The following is a 23,082-nucleotide window of genomic DNA, read 5'->3' as shown; positions in this document are numbered from 1 at the left end:
CGGGAGAAGGGGAGGGAGAGATCGAGACAAAAATCGATGGAGAGAAAAAAAGAACAGATCAGGAGGAGTGGAGGGAGAGATCGGGGAGGGAGGCGCGCGCATGGGGGAGGGAGAGGGGGTGGGCTGGGCCGGACTGAGGGAGTTGAGGGATAGGGGGGTGTAGAATAGTTATTCTAAGGGGTAGGTGTAGAGTAGAGCTGTCATATACATGTACAACCTGTTATATGAATTATGTGTATGTCACAATATATGTGTATGTCACAATACCACGACATACAAATTATGTCCAGAAAGCTCACAAGTGATAACTGAAGTAGCGGTACTGTGTATATATACCAACGAGTGCATATATTGCGAGAACAGGCAAGGAACTTCTTCATATACTACAAAACGAACGTTCGAAAAAGATGGTGAAACCAATGACCTTACAAACTGCAGTTAATTTGACGTTTTGTGATATACACTAGTTAGGTTTTATTCATTTGCTTGGTGTGCACAGGAACTAGAGCCGGCTAGCCGGCCTGATGCTGGCGATGCCAGTGATGTCTCTAGCAACGATGAGTGCATTGACTTCATAGCTGCCCTCGTACGTGTATAAGGACTCCATGTCGCAGAACGCCTGCATGAATCGAAGTACGTACGTACATATATGAATTTATCATAATAAAAAAGAATTTTGGATAAAATACGTCGGTGGTCACTAAACTTGTTAGCTATATTATCTAGTTTCTAAACTTTAAAAATACTGATCTAATTACCCAAATTCAGCGTCTATCTAAAATATAAGGAATTTTGAGTCCCTTATATTTTAGGATCAAGTATTCTGATGTTGTACGACGTGAAACTACCACTTAACCCTCTAGGTGAAATGTCAGCAACGCACGCACTTGAAGGGGCATGTACGTTGTTTTGAAGTTAGCAAGATGAAATAATTTAACATGTTCCCAAACCTAATTCTGTATTGTTAGATGACACAACCTGATATGTATAATTACAAGAAGTGTATTTTACTAAAAGAATAGTGTGCTTCCTGTCATCCTTACTACTATAAATTAAATCTAAAGACTTATATCTTCATTAGTTTGACGTGGCATGTTAATGCAGAACGTAAAAAAATGAAGCGAACTAAAATGTTGAAATACATTTAAACAACCTGTAAGTTTTATATTCAGCAGGTTCATATATATTGTGCAAATAGAGAAGACAAATACACACAAAAATTTGACATCGGCTGAACTTATATGTATCTACTTATGAGATAATATGCTCCAAATAATTGAAGGCATGGTTATTATTTCTGTAGTAGTACTATTTCCATAAAAGAACATCCTATGCATTGCAATATGAACACTAGAACGAGGTAAATTAACAAATCATTGACTGAGAGGGTAATTAATTCAGGGAGTAACTATATTTATGACGTCATATTTTTCACCAAAATATAGTCAGCATGTATTTACATTGTAAGTCACTAAATTACATATGTAATTTTAGTGTATTTACAATGTAAGTCTCAAAATTACATATGTAAGTTCAAAATTACATATGTAAGTGGGGTGTAACTGCTGTGTAAATTTGTATAAATATATAATTACAGCAATAAAGTTGCCTGTTTGCTCAGTTGAACACGTTAATGATAGGACCTTGGGCAGTAATACATCGATCAGTTAAACACGTTACTTTGTGTTTGCTCTGGATCAGTAATACATTAATGATAGATTGCAGGTAGTCGGGCGCAGATCTCAAACAACGCATACGCAAATCATAATATCCAGCGCTAATCTAAAGCAAATTAGAGGGCTGAAAAATCGACTGTAATCGATGAGATTTTGTGGCGACACAAATATAGCAAAACCGTTAATTCAGGACCTTGCCAACGTGGAAGTCGGTGACGATGCCGTTGCCACCGAGCAACTCCCTGCCCAAGGCCACAGTCTCCCGCGCCTTCTTTGTGATCCATGCCTATAACAACAATTGAGTCAGGCCACAATGCTATCGCTTCGGTTTATCTCAAATAATCAGCCGTGATACGGTTGGCGAACAGAAGATCGAGCAAGTGTTCAAACGTACTAGTACTACGTACCTTCCCTAAGCTGGCCTGGCCGGTGGTCATCCTGCCGGAGTCATGCAGCTCGTAGAGACGCCAGCCGAGGAGCCACATGAGCTTCTCCTGGTTTAGCTGGAACGCCGCCAATGGCGCCCCAAACTGCTTCCTCTCTCCCAGATACCTACATATACATGAGCGGTGCGAATGTGTGTAGGTCAGAGGGTCGATCTCGCATCAAATGAAGCTGCAAGCTGTGGTAGCTTAGGTAACATTGTATTTACCGAAGGCATGCGTCGTACACCCCTGCCGCAATGCCGATACTGATCCAGGCGACGATGACGCGAGAGAAAGAGAGGGCCTGAATGTATGCAACATAGTCTGTCAAATCTGTATCACCAATGGTGTGTGGAGATATACTATATATCTGAAGCAAAAGTGATCGAGTACACCATTCACCCCAAAATATATATACTTTAGTGTACAAATTTTGTCCACATAGTCATTTCTTGCATTTGGATTTTGTCCTAGCTAAAATATAGCTTATTTTTCCACCTACTTCTACAACTCGTCGAACATAACTGTACCTAATTAATTTTAACTATTCCAATAATCCGCAAAAAAAGACTCTAAAATCCTTATATTTTGAGTCGGAGCTAGGTATGTTTGTAGTTTTTACCTTCACTAGGTCTTGGAAAGAGTTGGCGCCAGGAAGACGGTCATCATCAGGGACGAAGACGTCCTCCAGCAGGATGTCGCAGTTCTGGACGACCCTCAGCGACATCTTGTTGTCGATCTTGCTGATCTTAAGCCCGGGGGCGCCTCCATTCACAATGAATCTGCAGTACGTTCCACGCAAATGAATGTAAAACCAATAATCCAAATGTATTGTAAACCATTTTACAGTATCGACATATTTTTCCATAGTATGACGACCAGCTAATGTAGTGTGTAGATATATGGCTTTTGATTACCCGTTAATCTGATTGGTGCTGGTATTGCAGGCAAGAACGACGAAGATATCTGCAAAACTGCTGTTTGCTGGCCATCGCTTCTGGCCATTGAGTATCCACCCTCCAGGAACCTACTCCAAATTAATTACAATAGAGCAAGGAACTCAATCACTGAAATATGTAGTCTGAAGAGAAACAGGTAATCAGTACCAGTACCCATACTAATTAGATACTCCATTCTTCCATTTATATAAGACAGCATATACAAATAGAAAGAGAGAGAGTATATCTCACGTTAATTAGATCTAGCCGTTGTTTAGATGGGTAGTATTATCATTATTGTAATCTATAGATCAAGAAACCATGGACTTAGTAAATTTTCCCTTTACTTAATAGAGCTAAGTAAATGGAAGAAACAATTTTAAGTAAAATGGAAGAAACCATTTTAAGTTTGATCTATAGAATGGACTTATTTTTCTCTAATTTTGTTATAGAAATGTCATGTTCTGATATTATTTCTTCAACTGATTGGTAGTCATGTTGAAACGAATTGAATCATCCTTAAACTATCCCTCTGGTTAGCTTTTAAGAAAAATCGATGTAAATTTTTGTTCGGATCCTATTACTTTTGTCAAATTCCAATCGATATTTATATGTTGCAGTTTATTAGTCTGTGCAATTTTGTAATAAACCAACTGCAATGATTTAGGAGGGTGTAGGTAAAAAGATTTTTTTTATCCCAAGATAAATAAATATTATGTTACATTCAAATTACAGAGTATATTTAATATTTATTGAAGCGTGCATTACATTGGTTGTTTACCTTTTTTGGTTGAGAAAATATTATGTCTATTAGCTTGTAGGGATGTTTTTTCATCAACCCACGTGAGAGACTTGCGTAGTTCGGAAAGCCAATGAATGTGAATAACAAACAAAAGAACCTTTTGGATCCGCTAGCTGGCCGATAATTTGCATGTTCACAACTGCCGAGTAATTCTTTTTAACAAGAAAACGTGACCTACATACCACCGTTGATTGCATATCCAACGAATACAACAGGTGACTAAACCTTCCAATGATTTCAGGCGATTGAATTCTAGATATATAGTCCCTCAATCTGAGTGCAAGTCATAGCAAAATTATTGATCTAGTCTTGTGCCAACGCAGGCAAGTTGCAAGCGACACATATTGAACTTGGGGGAGGAGCTTATATTCAGCATGTTGCACAGACTTTTCAAAGACTGAATGTATGTAATTTTTCCAAATCATTTGATACTATTAATTGAAAAAATAACCAACGTATTAAACAAATAATTGAAATTTTAATACTTATTAATATATGACTATTGATCGTAATTCGGAGTTCCTGCCTGTTTAATTAAAACATGCCACTGAAAACATCATAAACTATTTAGCTTTATTTTGAAAAAATGAAATAAATTTAGTATATTATTAACATAACTATGAAATTCGAAATTAATAACCGGCACGTTGTAATTGAGGGGAACTCTTCATATCTTTCCTACGAGCCATTTGAATTACTTAAAAATAACCAGCATAATTGAAGTATTATTAAATTTTATTTGTTACAAAGTTAATAAAAATAACCCACACAAGACATGGGTTAGCGACTAGTAATACTTAATATTTGAAACACTATATGTATTTGGGGACTATATATCTCTGTTAATTATATGAAGATCTCTTTGATTCATACGACTTCATCTATACTACGACCGGCAATATATGTTTTTGCACATATCTGCGGCTTCAGAAACACTACACATACGTATAGTTGTTCTTAACCGTTAACAATAATAAAGTTTCGAACTTTCAATATACCATGAATAGTGCAGGTTGTACAAATCAAGATAACAGATATAGGAGTACCTTTCTAGCTGTGGTGTTAAGAGAGCTCGCGTCACTACCATGGTTCGGCTCTGACAAGGCCTGGAATTAACACACAATATTAATTGAAAAATATGATATACCAAACTTTATCAATAGCCAAGAGCTAGGGTTTTTTTCCTTACATATACGCAAACTTTCTGCATTTTGCTCAATGGTCGCAAATACTTCTCCTTCTGGGCTTCTGACCCGAGTTGTGCTGTTTCACCACATGTAAATTAAAGGCACATATATCGATGAATTCATATATATGTTAGCATTATCACTCTAGCTACCTCGCAATATGTAGAGAATTGTACAGTTAAGTCACAATAGTACCACCTAAATGTTGTATTTGTCCTACGACTTAGCTCTAATTGTATTATATATACAGAGTAAATTAAAACATATCAAAATAATGATTATAATGAAAACATTAATTAGATCTCTTGTTATCCCTAGTTGTACCATTCCATATATTCCACTCTGGTTTTTATTTGGAGCTTCATTTGTGATGAACCTAGCTATTTTGGTCATGTTTTCTCATAATATAACACAGAGAATATTCTAGTTTCCACCCCCCCCCCAATATATATATATATATATATATATATATATATATATATATATATATATATATATATATATATATATAACAACACTGTAAACTAGATACCAATGCTGTGTGTGATATCTGCTCGATTAGTCCATGTTCACATGACTTCCAAATGATGTACATACCAATGCTAACCATTGCGAGGCATGACTGAACAAGGCAGAATGAGGCTATGCTTGCATCCACACGAGCGATCTCTAGAAAACACATGGCGCAAGCTGGGCCAGAAAGTCCAGGGCATCCATAGCCCTGAAAATATCATGGAAAGATAGCCTGTGATCAGTGGAATGAAAACGCTTACACTTAATCTAAAAGGAAAAAAAAGTACGAATTACCCCCCTGAACTATCGCGGTCGTCCGAATTACCCCCTGAACCCGAAAACCAGGTATCACTCACCCTAAACTTCTTATACCGGACGAATTACCTCTCCGATAAGTCCACTTTGCCTCCCTCCTTTCAATTAATTTGAAAATATTAAAACTTCGAATCGAATTTTATCATACTAAATGAACTTATGTGAAAAAAGTTGTCAAAAACAAAGTTGTATAACTTATTGAGATCCACCTATCTTATTTTGGTTATTTCTCCATCTGAGTTTGATTGTCCTATATAAAATTTGAATTTCGAATTATGATAACTTCAAATAACATTTTTAAATACTAATGATTTCAACTGAAAATGTCATCAACAACAAAGTTGTATAACTCATCAACATCTACAACTTTTGTTTTGGTCATTTTGCCATATTGATCTGTTTCAATAATTTGAATTTGAATTTCAAATTATGACAACTTCAAACAATATTTTTAAATACTAAATGATTTCAACTGAAAAAGTAATTACATCAAAGTTGTATAACTCATCAATATCTATATCTTTTATTTTGGTCATTTCTTCATCCAGTAAAGTGATAGTAACATTGTTTACAAAATTTACATATCTCTCTTATAGTTTATAAACTATATAAGAGATTTGTACATTTTATGAACAATGTTACAAATCGCTTTGTCGGATGAAGAAATGACCCAAATAAAAGTTATAGATCTTGATGAGTTATACAACTTTGCTGATGATGGCTTTTTCAGTTGTAGTATTTGAAAATGTTGTTAGCAGTTGTCATAATTTGAAATTCAAATTCAAATTATTGAAACAGAGTCGTATACCAAAATGACCAAAAACAAAAGTTGTAGATATTGATGATTTATACAACTTTTTTGTTGATGACTTTTTCAGTTGAAATCATTTAGTATTTAAAACTGTTCTTTGAACTTGTTATAATTTGAAATTCAAATTCAAATTATTGAAACAGAGTCATATAGCAAAATGACCAAAATAAAAGTTATAAATATTGATGATTTATATAACTTTGTTGTTGATGACTTTTTTAGTTGAAATCATTTAGTATTTGAAAATGTAGTTTGAACTTGTTATAATTTGAAATTCAAATTTTATATATGTCAATTAAACTCAGATGGAGAAATAACCAAAAAAAATTGGTAGATCCCATAAAGTTATACAACTTTGTTTTTGACAAATTTTTCATATAAGTTCATTTAGTAAGATAAAATTCGATTCGAATGTTTAATATTTTGAAATTAATTGAAAGGAGGGACGCAGAATGGACTTATCGGTGTGGGATGAGCAAAAAGGCTGGCCCATAACAGGCCTTTTGCTCCTCCCTCACCGAGAAGTCCATTTTGCCTCCCTCCGAATTTTATCATACTAAATGAACTTATGTGAAAAAAGTTGTCAAAAACAAAGTTGTATAACTTATTGAGATCTACCTATCTTATTTTGGTTATTTCTCCATCTGGGTTTGATTGACCTATATAAAATTTGAATTTTGAATTATGACAAATTCAAATAACATTTTTAAATACTAAATGATTTCAACTGAAAAGGTCATCAACAACAAAGTTGTATAACTCATCAACATCTACAACTTTTGTTTTGGTCATTTTGCCATATTGATCTGTTTCAATAATTTGAATTTGAATTTCAAATTATAACAACTTCAAACAACATTTTTAAATACTAAATGATTTCAACTGAAAAAGTAATCAACATCAAAGTTGTATAATTCATCAATATCTATAACTTTTATTTTGGTCATTTCTTCATCCAGTAAAGTGATAGTAATATTGTTTATAAAATTTACATCTCTCTCTCTTATAGTTTATATACTATATACATCTCTCTCTTATAGTTTATATACTATATAAGAGATTTGTATATTTTATGAACAATGTTACAAATCGCTTTATCGGATGAAAAAATGACCCAAATAAAAGTTGTAGATCTTGATGAGTTATATAACTTTGATGTTGATGATATTTTCAGTTGAAATCGTTCACTAGTAAAAATTTCCATTGGAAGTTCTCAAGCTTTGAATTTTAAATTTCAATATGTTCAAATAGAGTCAGATGGAGAAATGACCAAAATAAAAAATTTGCATCTCGATGAGTTGTACAACTTTGATTTTGATGACTTTTCCATTTGAAATCATTTGTTAACCCCAATTTTCATTCGAAGTTATCCAAATTTGAAAATTGAAAAATTGAATTGTTCAAATGAACTTTTTTTGTAAAAAGAACCAATAGAATAGTTGTAGATATCGAAATACCGGTAGTTATTTTTGATGTCGTTGACCATTCGTGTACAGAGGACTAATCTAGACTTTTTATACGTTATAGCCCATAATAATGAAGCCCAATTAACGGGTATATATAAAACTTAACCCTAAGTCAAGGTCAAACTCCCAATCCCATCCTCTGATCCAGCCATTCCAGCTTGCCCGTGCCCAGCCACCAGGCGTGCGGCGCGCCGCTGCCTCCTCCGTCGACGCGCGCGCGGCCGCCGCCTCCTCCTCCGTCGACGCGCGCGGCCGAGAGAGGCTCGGCCCGGGCAGCGACGGTGCTGGGCGGCGGGGCGGACGGAGGTGGCGCCAGCGCTGGGCGGCGGGTCGAGCGGAGGCGGCGAAATCCGTGGCTGGAGAAAGGGAGGGCCCGGGTGGCGACGGCGCTGGGCGGCGGGGCGGATGGAGGCGGCGCCGGCGGGCAGCCCGAGCGGCAACCCCACCACCACCCTCATCTCCGTCACTCTCCCACGACGGGTACCACCCCTCCTCTGCTCCGACGACCGGCGGCTCTCCTCCCCAGGCCGGCGACGCGGATCTGGTGGTACGGGACGACCACGGAGCGGCCGGCGAGCTCCGGGCGGCGCGGCGGCGACAGCAGCTCGACGGCGTCGCCCTCCCTGTCCCCCACACCTCCGTCGCCTCCGCCCCCTCACCACCGGGTCACTTCCTCACCACCGGATCTCGCCACTGGATACCGTCGCCGACGGAGGTGAGCCGCCTCGTCCGCCTTCTCCTCGTTCTCCCTGTTATTCATCGTCGTCTTCCATGTCCCCGTGCAGATCTCGCCGTCGGATCCTGCCACCGACCTTCTTAAGTGGTGGTGGTGGAGGGGGAGGGGGGGGGGGGTGGATTGGGGCTCGTCGCCTCGAGGAGGCCGACGGCGATGTGGCTCTACGGCGAGGGTCGACCCACCGCCTGTTCTTCAACTGCTTCCGATGTCCCTCCATATATCTCAGGTCAGCAAAGCCATCTAGACCCTGCTTGTTATTTTCCTTTTTCTCCAATCTCATGTGGAGTTGTTGCTTCGCTTGCAACGGTGAGCAGTGAGTTGATTCGCCGAGGAAGATGCTGACTCGCCGGATCCCTTCATCCTGCCAATCTTCATTTTTTTTCCAGTGTAGGTACATCTCCTCTGTATATAGAATGTAAAAACTGCTTGAAACATTTTTTTTTTGGAAAGAATGCCTGAAACATTTAGTGTCTTTACATGTGAAGTAATCTCCTGACTGCTGCTGCTTCCTCTGTATTTATACGATTGATTGCATTTGTGATGTTGGTGCATTGCATACTGTGTGGGTGTTGACGCCTCTGATATATAATGCATATATGCCACTAAGGGAATAAATATGTACATGAATGCTCCTCAACCATGATAATATAAGCTAAACAAATGAGCAAATCACACAGCTTGAGCATCCAGGAGTATTATTATTTCGTCAAATGTAATTTACAACTAACTTTCACCAAGACTGATTGCCTTTCAATTACAGAAGGATAATTTTGGATCCTCTAGAGTTAATATGCTTATTTTTAGTTCCAATTCATCATAAGTGCCACTTGTCTGCAGTTCTGCACAAGATATACGCTTTATTGCATATCTCATGTGAAATTTGGGCTACTTTACTCTTGCAGTTCTCAAAATTTTGTTTAAAAGATATCTCTTGCCAGTAGACCTGACAATACAAAGCATATTTTGTACAATTATTTGTATTGATAATACAATTTGATTTCTAATTTGCCAGCAGAATTGAACTCTTTAACAATAACTAGCCTAGCTACTTTTGCTACTTTTGCCTGCACTTAGTGGAACTGAGCCTGGCTATTTCTATTCAGATACAGTGCTTCCTACATGATCAATATCTCTCAAATCTCAATGAAGATAGGCAGATTGTTATTCCAGGTTGGTTCTCTGGATGTGTGGAAGTTTGCAATTTGCAGATCAATAGCTGTATATGGTTGATATAAATTTGAAGATCACTGGCTCTATATGGTTGATAACTTGATATGAGGGTAATTGGGAAATCTGTGATAAGGTATGAAAGTTCCCTTTTGATGCATTTCTGTAGCACTATTGAAGCACCATGGAGTTTTTGTGTCCATATTTATTTATCTCCATGCAATGAATAATAACTCTTCCTAATTAGCGCTAAATTTTAAGCATGGTTGGCCCTCAAATCATTTTTTCTCCTCTGCTGAATCTGTAATTCCTATATGGTGACAACCATAATCAGTCGAAATATATTTGTAACGTCGTCTCATTTTCACATCATTTATTTATGCCTTGCTGAAAGAGAAGTGAAGAGGTGAATAGGTAGTATGTAGCCTAGCGGGCGATGGATAGCTAGATTGCATTTGATGTTTCTGATGTTATTGCTGGTTTGAGCTTGAGACTGCATTTTTCTTTTTCGAGTTTGAGATGAAATATTTGTAGTCATTTGTATAAATAACTTCTGTTTGTGGATCTTAGTTTATGGAGGGCATTGTACTGCATGATTTAATCTTAGGTGATGTCCTGCCTGTTTTTGGTTGGTACCTGTCCTTTTATTTCTTATGGACAGATATATTGAGGTGCTTATTACTTTATTCATACCATTATTCTATAGTTTAATGCCTTCTGTTGTCCTTCTAATTCTGAGTAGAGGATGCCCTAAACATATGCCACAAAAATAACTCCATTAACCTATATTTATTCACATTTAGAAAAAGAAAATTAGGAGGGAGGACTAATATTGTTGAGTAGTTTAGTGACTTAATATTGTTGACTCCTAGTATTGACACTAAAATTGTATTTTTGCAGCACATCTCAAGAAGCTATGTATAAGTTGTAGCAAAAAATTCCATTTGCACATCAACAAGAAGGCCTTGATGTAATTCAATCCTCTATTTGCTATGAGTGGAGGACGAGAAGCAAGGAGTGATTCCATTCAATGTTTGAAAGATTTGCTTTGTTTTCTGTTTTCAGATTTCCTGTTATTAGGTTGAATCTGAGATGAAATATTGTTTGAATTCTGTTGTATTCTGATTGTATCTGTTATTAGTTGAATCTGAGATGGTACCTGCAATTAGATTTGAATCTGAAATGGTATGAGAAATTGGATTGAATTTGGTGGGCTCAAATTTAATGGGCTTGTTTAGTGGGCTTTGATTTGATAGTTGGTTGATAAAATGGGCCTAGTTCTGAAATGGGCCAATTTTAAAATGGGCCAGTCTAAAAAAAATAATGGGCTGTCAAAAAAAATAATGGGCCGTTTAGAAAAATAATGGGCCGTACAAAAAAAATTGCTGACGTCAGCTGGCACGTCATCAGTGACACATCATCGCACACGTGTCAAAACGGCCACGTCACCTGTCACCTGCCATGTTGGCCGCCACATGGCAACCAGCTGTGACGTTTAATTTCGTCACAAAGGTTGGGCCTGGGCTGGACTACATGAGCCCATAAGCGTTTTATGACAGTTAAAAAACGTCATAGATTGTGCTGATCCGTGACGATTTCGGAGAAAACGTCGGTGACGCTCAATAGATGACGTTGAGTATAATCTTCATAGACAAATTTCTGTGATGAATTTTCAGTGATCCATGACGAATTTTTTTGTCATAGATTAAATAGATTCTTGTAGTGGAAGTTCGTTGGGCGGCAGGCGGCCAGTGGCGGAGCGGGCGGTCAGCGGCGTCAGCGGCTGAGGCTGAGCACACCCGAGCGGCAGGGGGTGGAGGTGGAGGCGGCGGCCGGTGGTGTACCGGGCTGCCGGGGCGGAGGCGGAGCTCGCCTCGGCGACCGGTGGCGGAGGCGAATCGAGAACTGCGCCACACGCCGATGTGGGAAGAGGGTGACGGCGATGGGGCGACGTGTGGTGGCGAGCAGTTGCAGCTGCAGGGCGGACACGAAGGGGTGACGAGGGAGGAGGATGTCGCCGCTGCCCCTTCCATCCTCCCCGAGACCGGCGGCATCATGCATCTCGTCCTCAACCTCCGTCGCTTCGGCCTCGGCGTGGCGGAGCTCGAGCGCCTCAACTGCGGCGGGGACCCGTTGCACGACCTCAACGTCGCCATGGCTGCCCTGGAAAGCTCCGCCTCAGCCGCCGCCGCCGTCCGAGCAAGCTCTGTCTCCGCCACCGACTGCTCGCTCCACCACTGGCCGCCTGCCGCCCGGGAGAGCTCCGTCTCCGCCGCGGACTGCCCGCTCCCACTGGCCGCCCACCGCCCGGGCAAGCTCCGCCACCGGCCGGTCCACCTCCGCCTCCGCTGTGCATGCCTTGCGCGTGGTTGCGCCCGCGAGAGAGAGAGAGAACAGATAGAGGAATTGGGTATGACATGTGGGTCCCGCCATTACTTTAAAAGAAAATGCTGACTGTATTGCCACGTGTACGCCACGTAGGACGAAACCGCTTTGGATTCGATCGAGGGTGGTAATTCGTCCGGTACAAGAAGTTCAGGGTGAGTGATACCTGGTTTTCGAGTTCAGGGCGGTAATTCGGACGACCGCGATAGTTCAGTGGGGTAATTCGTACTTTTTCCAATCTAAAATAATCGTATATTCTATTTTTAGGCTAGTAACCATATATTCTGATCATTATGAACGAACAAGCTAGCTAGCTGAAATATATAACACCTAATATCATATACGTATATTTGGTGAATCTACAAAAGTAGTAATAGCAAATATATATATATATATATATATATATATATATATATATATATATATAAATTTACTGAATATAATTGATATTTTATAGACATGCATGCTGGAATATTTAGTAATTTTGGGTTATACATATTTTGCACAAAAAACAGCGTGATTATGTACAAGATAAACGTGGCACATCTGATAAAAACTAAACAAATAAACTTGTGGAAACCGATGTGAGATTAATTAGTCAGAAGTTTGGGCCATTGCTTATTTATCAATAATAATAACTGCAATGTGGACTTAAAAAAATGGGGATATTTAACTTTTTGCCAGTGACAATTAATTATTTGCCACTCGTTATCTATGACATGTGGGCTCTCATGTGTCTATGATGTCATATGGGTTCAGTGGCAAATCCTTTATCACTACTCGTAAGAGTGGTGAATAATTAATTATTCGAAAAACTAACCAGAATGCTAAATTGGAAGTTCATTCAGGTTTTAAATTGAGAGGCTAAGAATCTTCACAAAATGGTTTAAACTAAGTTTGTAATTTAAACACATATATTCATTGGGCACGGTATTTTAGATCATTAAAATTAGCGTTAAGGCTGAGTTTGTTAGGAGGAGATGGGAACAACTCTCCTGCGCACGGTAAACAGAGCGGTTTATTAGCACGTGATTAATTAAGTATTAGCTTTTTTTTTAAAAAATGGATCAATATGATTTTTAAAGAAACTTTTGTATAGAATTTTTTGCAAAAAACACATTGTTTAGCAGTTTAAAAAATACTTTACTAGAGGAATAAGTTATTCTCTGAGTTTTAGTTTTTTTAAAATAAACTATTTTAACCTAGTAGAACATCTCTACGTTTGAACTATTGATGGACGCCGTGTTGAAACATGAATGGTTTAAAGGTGACGGTTAAAACAGCAATGTCTTTTATAGTAGACCACGATTATTCTATTAATTCCACCATGACCCAACAGTTGATATTACGAAGTTATCAAGGGTCAAGTTAAGGTGGAGTACATTAGAAGGTTGACATAGGCCATTTTTGAGGGTTATAAGTTTGATAGAATTGTACTGGAACAAATTACTATCTATTTACCTTTATAGTTCCTCCAGCAATTCCGAGAGTGCTCATCTTTGGAATAAGATGAAACGGGAATTCGGCCTTCTCCCAAAACTAATATATGGCAAAATAGAATCAACAAGAAAAACAGAAAAAAATGGTATATTAACCTCAACATGAAAAGTAAACAAAATAGGGTCTATATTAACCCACTAACTGCAATCAACCTTGGATATTATTGGTGCAACTTCATTCTCCATAAACTGCCGGACTTTGATTTGTAGATCCTTTTCCTCTTCTGTCAGCAGTTCATCAAGCTGGCAATAGTTGGATGCTTAAAGCAAAATGATAGTTCATCAGCTAATTATACAATAAAGTGATCCAACCAAGCATATGCACACAAAATTATTTGAAATATCAAAGTTGTACACTATACTTACTATGATTTAACATAGGATTTTTTACATATATGTCACTAATTACAGTAAGGTCAATAATTATATAGAATATCAATGGAATCATGATATTAATTCTTGCCATGTTTACTTGTTTGTCTACATATATACATATCAGATCTTTTACCTGCTGCTGGAAAGGTCGACGCAGCTGGTGTAAGCTGGGGGCAAGCTATGGACAAGTTCAAAGTCGGTGACCTGAGCTCTGAAGACCCCATTACAAGACCTTCAAATCTGTTCCAGAAGTCATATATTTAACTACTCATACGCAACAGTAACATGGAGTATAATATACATTTATACCTATAAAGAACGCCTAAATTGCAGTATGAAAAAGAAATCTCCATTTCAGCCCCTCCTTTTAAAACTTGTACTCCTTCCGTCCGTAAATATAAGGGATTTTGGTTGGATGCGATATATACTAGTACAACAAATCTGGACAGGACTTTTTATTAACCTTAGCCCTAGTTTTAGTGGTTTTGGGTAACATTTATAAATGACCACAAGCACTAAATATTTTATGTATTTTAAAATTATAGTGGATAGTTCCGTCGTGCTAATTGATTTGTCAAGACCAGAAAAATACTATCTCCGTCTTATTTTAAGTGCAGTTGTGGGTTTTTATATCCAATGTTTAATTGTTCGTCTTATTTGATTTTTTATGATTAGTATTTTTGTCGTTATTAGATGAAAAAATATGAATAATTAATACTTTATACGTGACTTATTTTTTAAAATTTTTTATAAATATTTGAAATAAGATAGATAGTCAAACGTTGAATAAAAAAACCACGACGGCCTTTAAAATGGGACGGAGGGAGTTGTTCTTACTGTGATTTTCTGTTGTCCTTCAAGAAAGAGGACAGAGAAAATGACGTGCTAATAGTGGATATGCGTAGTACGAGATGCGAGAATGACCGGTTCCCTGGTTCACTGGAGAAGTCGTGAATCCTATATATCTATATAAAGTTCATCCCCACTTATTCTAATTCTCTCTTCTCACAGCGTGCCACATCATCGCTATTTAGTTTGGCCATTAGATTTTCAATGGATGCTTGAGATTTCATCGATTAATTAGTGCATCCTCAGTGTAGCCATGTTATCATATTTACACTGCTATTAGTACGTACCGGCACATGCGTTTAGTGCACTATTAAGCACATCATCATATTACATTGTCATAACTACATCGCACTAACACTAACACTCGTGGATCATGCTTAAAACCTTATCACCATGAATGTGAAAAGCCTCCGGCTTCTTCAAATTACACTAGGAAAACGAATTGACCTGCAGTTAATTACGCAAGCGTTAGAAGAAAACGAGTCGACCTACAATTAAGCGGTTAAGCAATAGTACTTGCTACCAGAAATCATTAGAGCAAGCAATTAATTTTAAGTGTTAGTATATGGTCGGGTGGGATGATTTCATGGTCCATGTAAGCTCCCCACCTCTCACCATTGTCAAGGCTCGTTGCACTACCGCCGTGGTCTGCTTCCCTAATCCTTTGGAGCTACGCTAAACCTTGGAGACAGGTTCAATGATTTTTCAACACAGTTGATATAATTTGGCAAAAGTATTGTACTATATGCATGTTATCGAATTGCCTACCAAAAGACTATTGCCCGAGCGTTTACGCATAAGGTTGTCAAACAAGTTGCTCCACTTGCATTCACCGTTTTACATGCATCGATTATGTTGATTTTCCAAAATGTTAGTTAAATAATCTCTTCCACAAAAGCGCTAATATAATAACTACTATATACATTATTGGTATTTTATTTGCTAGGCATGTCGGATTTATCAAGTAAAATATGCATGTCGTAAAACTTCAGTCACAGTTGTCTTCTCACGCATGTTTTTCAGTCACAGTTATTTTTCTTTCTCATATTTTTTATGTCGTTTTCATATTACATTCTTTTTTATCGAATGGTAGCTATTTTGTATAGAAATGTTCTGCGGCAACGCACGGGATATTATCTAGTTTATAGAGGATTCGTCCCAAAAATTTGAAGCGTAGGTGGCATATAATATATCCTATAACTCTGTATATACTTTAGAATGCTATTTTTTAATTATGTATTGATCATTCGCCGCCACAATATATGTAAAACTAAAACAAACTGGTCCATATTGATAATTGCATATGCATACTAGCCACCCACGGCAGTCTTGTCCGGATCAGACGGAAACGACCATGGATAAGCATGCATCATATGACGCTTTGCGGTTTGATCCATCCTTGCAAACAAATACACTAACTTCTACTTCCTCCATTTCAAAATAAACAAATAATAGAAAATTACTGTGAATTTACACGAGAAACATATCTAGATATTCAGATATTCGTAGTACTAAAATATGTCTCATCCAGTACTAGATTTATTTATTTTAAAACGGAGAGAGTAACAAGGGATTAAACGCATCATGTTGTGAAATGCTAATATGAAATTGGTAATTAATTACATGGGTGTTTCTCTTTTTGCTGGCATAGTTAGCTTAAAAGCTCGCACGAAATTGATCGTGGTTTTTGTTGAAGCAAAGGTCCGAGATTTCCTGAGAGCTTTAGTTGGTCAGAATCTTGAATATTGGCATGAATTGTGTGCTTCTATTGTACATATTCAGTTGAATCAATCCTCTGATTATTTTAGATGGAATTATCACCAGAATGGTAGATTTTCAGATAGGTCAATGTATCTAGCTCTTATTAATAATGGTTATATTGAGAGAAATAAGATTATTTGAAGCTTAAGATGCCGCTTAAGATTAAGATCTTTATGTGGTACTTGCTAAAAGGGGTTGTGCTAACTAAGGACAATTTGGCAAGATGAAATTGGAACGGCAGTTTAAGATGTTGTTTCTGTATGAAAAACGAGACCATTCAACATCTTTTTATAGATTGTCATTATGCGAAATTTGTTTGGAGAGCAGTTCAGTTCTCATTTGGTTTATACCTTCCTGGAACCATATCTAATATGTTTGATGGTTGGCTTTTGAGGGTTGACAAGAAGAGTAAACTCATACTTATAGGAGCATCTGCCATATGTTGGGCTCTGTGGTTGAGTAGGAATGATATGGTATTTGACAAATCGCCATCTATCTCATATTTGCAGGTAATTTTCAGGGCAACATATTGGCTCCAGTGTTGGGCACAGCTGCAAAAGTGTGAAGATGATGGAGAGCTTATGAAGATTGCATGTCGCAGGCTTGAGACGACAGTTATGCAACTTTTTGCAAACTATGGATAGAGATTCATAAATAGATTTAAATAAATGTGTACTCCTTATCTCGGTTTGGTCTTTTATTTCGGTTTGGTCTTTTATTTTATTGGGTGTGTTTAATTTCATTATGAACTACACTCTTTGTTTGAGTGATACTTTGTAATAATTGGCTGTAGCTTTGATGAGCAAAGGCCGGAATGTTTATTCCATTATTAAAAAAACAAATTGCCTGTAAAAATTACGGCATTTGTACGGCAAAATACCGATCACCTTTGAAAATGAATTTTATTAGAGACTCTTTAAAGACCATCCTATAAAAATGAATTTCAAGCTTTATGTTTTTATAGGTGCAAAAAGCTTGAAAAAATATATTTCGTATTTTAGTAGTCATCTATGGATGGCAGGATTTTACAAATCACAGGTCACGTGATTTTACGCACGAAATATGTGCATCTGCAGCTTATAGCGTCGTAGATTCTTTACCATCTCACCCACGAATCGATTCGTGACTATGGGTTGAATGCTATTATTTAACACTCTAAATGCTATCAAATGAAAATGTCATCAACTACAAACTTGTAGATCACGCCGAGCTCAACAACTTTGATATATAGTACTCCCTCCTTCCCTAAATATTTGACGCCGTTGATTTTTTTAAACATGTTTGACCGTTCGTCTTATTTAAAAACTTTTGTGAAATGTATAAAACTATATATATGCATAAAAGTATATTTAACAATAAATCAAATGATAGGAAAAGAATTAATAATTACTTAAATTTTTTAAATAAGACGAACGGTTAAACATTTTAAAAAAAGTTAACAGCGTCAGATATTTTGGGATGGAGGGAGTATATCTCTATCAATCTTATATGAAACACGTAAAAAATAATTTTATCAAAGTAGAACTGAGAGTTTGTAACGAATATTTGGCACCATGACTGATCTTAAATGAAACACGTTCAACTGCAAAGTTCTGTATCTTCTCGAGAGCTATAATTTTCATAAAAAGTTTATTATAATCTGACATCATACAAAAGAAAGAGTTATGTTTTTCTTCGTATGTTAATGTTGTTGTCATTTCACGGAATGTCTTTTTTTATAGGCGGTTTTTTTTCTAAGTAAGTTTCTCTGTAAAATTTATTGTAAGGGTGGATTCTTTATGGCATCTGCCTGCAAAATTCTTTTTTTCCTTAATTTTCTAAAAGTTACTAAACTTTAAAATTTTGTAGAAAATTAAGTTCGATTGAGGTGAACCAAAGTTCTTTATGATCATTACAATATTCTCTTTAATATGGTTCATTACAATATTCTCTTTAATATTGTTGGATTCATATTTACTAAAAATATTCATTTTAATACGATTGTTCTTATCAGTTGATGTGTTACGTAACTTGACATTATGACATTTGTGAATGACTATACTAAAAATTATTCCATAAAAGTAGTAATTATGTCCTATTATAGGAAATGATATAAGAATTTCATAGAACTTGTAACTTCAATCATATTAAATGTGAATATTAGAATTTTATTTAAGTTTTTCTACTTTGTAAAGATCCCTAGTAAAAATAGATAGCAAATCTTGTAAAGAATATTTGGGCACTTAATTTATCCCATATGTATAAACTTTAAATTACAAAGTTAAAGATCTCATAGACTCTACAATTTTAATACAGATCATGTCTTCATTCATGGTCGTGAGGAAATTTAGAAAAACAGATTCAAAAATAGATCTGAGATGAAAAAGGAATATTTGAACCCTAAACGATCTCAAATGAATAAACTTTCAAAGCAAAGTTGTAGATCTTATCGAGGGCTCCAATTTTAATGTAGAATTTGTCATCATCCAACTTCATTTGAAAGAGTTATGATTTTCTTTTATAATTTGGTAATGCTTCCATTTCTAAGGGTGGTTTTCATACATAAACCCGTCCACAGAAATCAATTTCTTTAGGCTGATTTCGTATAGAGCCACCCATAAAAACATACTATTTTGACATGTGGATTTCTTACAGATCCACCCGTAAAATTAGGTTTTTGAAGATGGTATTTGATCGAAGAGCATATCTAACAGAGTGACCATATCACTCTCCAAGCTAAAACTTGGCAATTATGGACAAAAAACGAGCTTCTACAGTCTTGCTAAACGGATGGCCAAGCCATTTGACTGGCCAAATTGCCTCCCTCAATGGCCAAATATGGCCAGTCCAAATTGGCTTGCTAATCGTGGGCCCCACGCGTGATGCTCTCTCCCTTTCCTCTCTCCTCCCACACTCTCTTCCTCCCCCATCCACTCTGAGCACCACTGTCGTCGGCTCTGGGCGCCAACACTAACATATGGTGTGCCGCCGCTGTCGCCGCTGCCATCGTTTAGGCTGCCATCCGCTGCAGTTGCCGTGGTCGTCGTGTGGCGCCGGCCTTCGCCCCATCGTTGGAGCCGAGGCGCCGCCATCGCAGATTCGTCCACGAAACGGCACCGCCGCCAACGGCTTCCCATCCACATGCCCCCTCGCCGGCGCGCAGCCACCGCCACCTCCTCCGCCCCCACCAGATTCGGCCGGCGTGGATTTTGGGGCGGGGGTAGGGGTGCATGACCTCCACCCCCATGCGGATTTGGCCGGTAGCTGACCGAGGTCGCCGTCGCCAGCTTCCCTTGCCCGCCGTCGTCGCCAGATTCGGCCGGCGCGTAGCCTCCACCGCCTCCGCTTCCCCGAGCCAAGGCCTGGGCTACAGCTGCCGACGTCGTCGCCATCTACCACCGTCGCCATCCGCTGCAGCTGCCGTCATCGCCAGTCGTCGTCCGTACAAGGGCTGGGAGAATATCAAAAGAGGAAGAGGGGAAGAAACGTTGAAGGGAAGAAAGAGGAAAAAGAAGGGGTAGTAAAGGCTGACAAGTGAGTCCCAATGTAATAGACTCAGAATGGAGAGTGTAGATAGAGATTTTGTTGGAGTGAGCAATGAGTTTGGCTTGCCAAATCAATTGGGTAGTTGGCTATATAGGTATTTAGAGAGTCTATTTTAGATAGTCTGTTGGAGATGCTATAGGACAGCCTCAACCATTTTCTCAGGCACTATTCTTGTAGGGCCACCTGTAAAAAACTAGTGGCCGAAAAAATAATTTCTGTTGTAATACTACGCCTAGCGCAATTCCCTAGGATCAGCAGGTGATCAGCCACCCAATGGTATTTTCAACCTCTTTCCCCTTGATTGATTTCTTGACCCAGGCGTGTTCATTAGACCGTGACTTACCCACATACCAGAGGATTTAGAAAATTCCTCTAAGTCTCTATAAGAAAGTCTGTGTTGGATCGGACAGGCACATGTGTGTGATGTCAGTGTGGCATGCGTATTTGATGTACGGTTAAAAAAGGCCAGGAGTTCCAATTATACAAAATGATTAATTACTTTGGAATGTGAGACGAATATATCTTACCTTGGTTTGAGATCAAAAGCGAACAAATTGATCTGACGGAGATCAGTATGGGGAGACCATAGGATACTGGAGAGTAGCAAAGGAAGATGAATAAACAAAACCAGATCAGGAGGCTAAAAGTTGGCCGGTGTGCTCTGGAAGCTTGACATGCCGACGGAGCCAAAGGGGCACAATATATAGACCCCTTGCTGTATAATGTTCAACTTACTTGCTTTCGGCACTTAGAAATTGAAAGATCTTTTGGGTCAAGCACCAATCATCCAAGAAAGCAAAGACTAATCGACGATTAGTCGGGTCAGGCCACTAGTTCGTCGTTAACGTACACGTACGGACCAAACCTATCAGGTATATATGACGGTTTTATTGCGCCAGTATCAGTATGCCACACGTAAGTTTTGTAAGACGATTTTTTTTCCACACGACCGGGAGTATAGTAGACTACAAATAATATAGAAACAGTACTTGCATCTATATTCTACGTTATCAGAAATCACAAACAGTGGATTATAGCCGAATTAATGCCGTACCATACGGGCAACATAAAGAAAGATACATCGGCCATTCGATCGTTGACTTTCCCAGCCCGGCGGCCAATTCTGGCATTACAAGAACAAAACGTCGCCATTAGTTTGGAAAAAACGGCTCCAACTAACAGTAAGTAGTGGTCGCGATCGGCTGTGCTGGCTAGTAGATACCGCAGCCGCAGCAGCAAGGAGCAAGCACAAGCGAGCTTCCACGAAGCCACACTCCTTTAGCAAATTAAAAGTTTAAATTAACTTCTTTATCTGTTCCCTCGGTTGTCATGGCCGGAATGATGTCCCAAAATACGTTTGAGAAAATCTCAAAATCTTAAGCCGTTAACTAATACAAAAGTATTAAAATGTATGTGCTACATTTAGTAAAAAATAAATATCATATACTTTTCTAGGGAGGAATAATACAAATACATATTTTAAAAAAACATTGACAAAACATCGGCGTTCAAAGCATTGCATTTACGGCTATTTTATCAGTGGTAGACGACCTATCCGTCGATAACTAACTTCATCAATTTTAATATGTTAGCCCAGTCTTACAAACATAAGAGAAATCACTTCTGTATGTAATCGTAAAAATAAAAAATAAAAAAATCGTACCAGTACTTTGGAGTACTTCTTTTTCTTCTTTGGACGTATAATGGGTTGTATACTCGTATTCAAATCAAATGCATGATTCGTGTGGAGATGGGTCGACTCCAACGCAGCCGCCCTTTTTTTTCTTTTCCCGTTCTGCAACTTGCATGTAGCTTGTTGGAAAACTGCTATGTCGGCACATGAGACATGTATTTTTTTACGTGAAACGAGAGAAATATTTACAAGAAGATTGTTGGGTTACAGGAATTTACAAGAATGTATCAATCCATGATTGCCATATTTCTCTGTGTGACTCTTTTGCTCTATGAGCAAAATCTTCTTTGAAGTTCACCCTCCAAAAGCCAAAACTCGGCTGTATATTCTTAAAAATTAAATCATTCCTTCTTTTCCAAATATTCCAAGTTGCAATTGCTAAAACTTCCATGAAGAAAGGTAAATTGAATTGAGTGCCTCCATCTGTTATCATATCCATTAAAGTCAATTGATCATGCCAAATGATTCCTAGAAACTGCCAACACTGCTTTGCAAACGGGCAAATAAAAAAGAGATGCTTGATATCCTCATGTATGCACTCTGTACACATTACACATTCTGGACCATTTTGGATGGTAAAGTGTCTTCTTTGTATCATATCCTTAGTGTTCAGTCCATCGACCATTAATAGCCATAAAAAAGACTTTGAGTTTCACTGTGCACTTACTTTTCCATATCATAGATAAGGGTGGAGACGGCTGAATATGAGCGAAGTATAGATTATATGGTTTCTTTGTACTGAAGTTTTTATTTTCTCCAAAGTAAGCCCAGCCGTCTTCATTTTGGTTTGTCTCAAGGCGTCATGTATTACATCTATCTATTATATACTAAAAGTCCATTAAACTTTCTGCAAACGCTTCTATGTCGTCACGTGGCACTCTACAAACGCTCCTAAGCTGCCACGTGGCAAAGAAACATCTAGCCCTTGATTTTCATTTAAATTGGTGGGCCCATCCTTT

General features: G+C 38.1%; 1 protein-coding gene and 1 long non-coding RNA gene across 3 annotated transcripts; one reads left to right on the top strand and one right to left on the bottom strand.

Annotated features, from left to right (window-relative positions):
- Positions 1-205: 205 nt before the first annotated feature.
- On the bottom strand, positions 206-21,102 carry LOC4340972 (acyl-coenzyme A oxidase 4, peroxisomal). 2 transcript variants are annotated; one of them, XM_015788683.3, is made up of 14 exons: positions 20,958-21,093; positions 15,529-15,591; positions 14,429-14,535; positions 14,074-14,180; positions 13,883-13,960; positions 5,626-5,749; positions 5,031-5,104; positions 4,888-4,947; positions 3,019-3,128; positions 2,724-2,883; positions 2,329-2,405; positions 2,084-2,228; positions 1,870-1,962; positions 206-619 (listed from the first exon to the last, which is right to left on the bottom strand). In XM_015788683.3, the coding sequence occupies exons 2-14, from the start codon at positions 15,537-15,539 to the stop codon at positions 503-505; spliced, it is 1,263 nt and encodes a 420-aa protein (XP_015644169.1). In that variant the 5' UTR covers positions 15,540-15,591; positions 20,958-21,093; the 3' UTR covers positions 206-502. The 2 variants fall into 2 exon arrangements, with proteins under 2 accessions (XP_015644169.1, XP_015644170.1); XM_015788684.3 differs by lacking the exon at positions 15,529-15,591 and having other exon boundaries at positions 20,958-21,102.
- On the top strand, positions 8,254-11,241 carry LOC9268034 (uncharacterized). Its single transcript, XR_001546998.3, has 5 exons — positions 8,254-8,848; positions 8,919-9,095; positions 9,184-9,256; positions 9,973-10,172; positions 10,937-11,241. It is a non-coding gene; the product is annotated as an uncharacterized lncRNA (long non-coding RNA).
- Positions 21,103-23,082: the final 1,980 nt, after the last annotated feature.

The sequence above is a fragment of the Oryza sativa genome, chromosome 6, assembly GCF_034140825.1.
Source record: "Oryza sativa Japonica Group chromosome 6, ASM3414082v1".
Classification (NCBI taxonomy): domain Eukaryota; kingdom Viridiplantae; phylum Streptophyta; class Magnoliopsida; order Poales; family Poaceae; genus Oryza; species Oryza sativa.
Note: the sequence above shows the minus strand (reverse complement) of the source record. Positions and strands in the feature narration are given on the sequence as shown.

Bases quoted from the DNA above. Each gene is read 5' to 3' on its own strand.
- LOC4340972 (XM_015788683.3), bottom strand. The intron at 5,750-13,882 runs GTAAATAGATAG...TGATATTTTCAG, and splicing joins TTGCTGGAGGAACTATAAAG to GGCTATGGATGCCCTGGACT. The intron at 2,229-2,328 runs GTAAATACAATG...ATGTATATGTAG, and splicing joins GTGTACGACGCATGCCTTCG to GTATCTGGGAGAGAGGAAGC.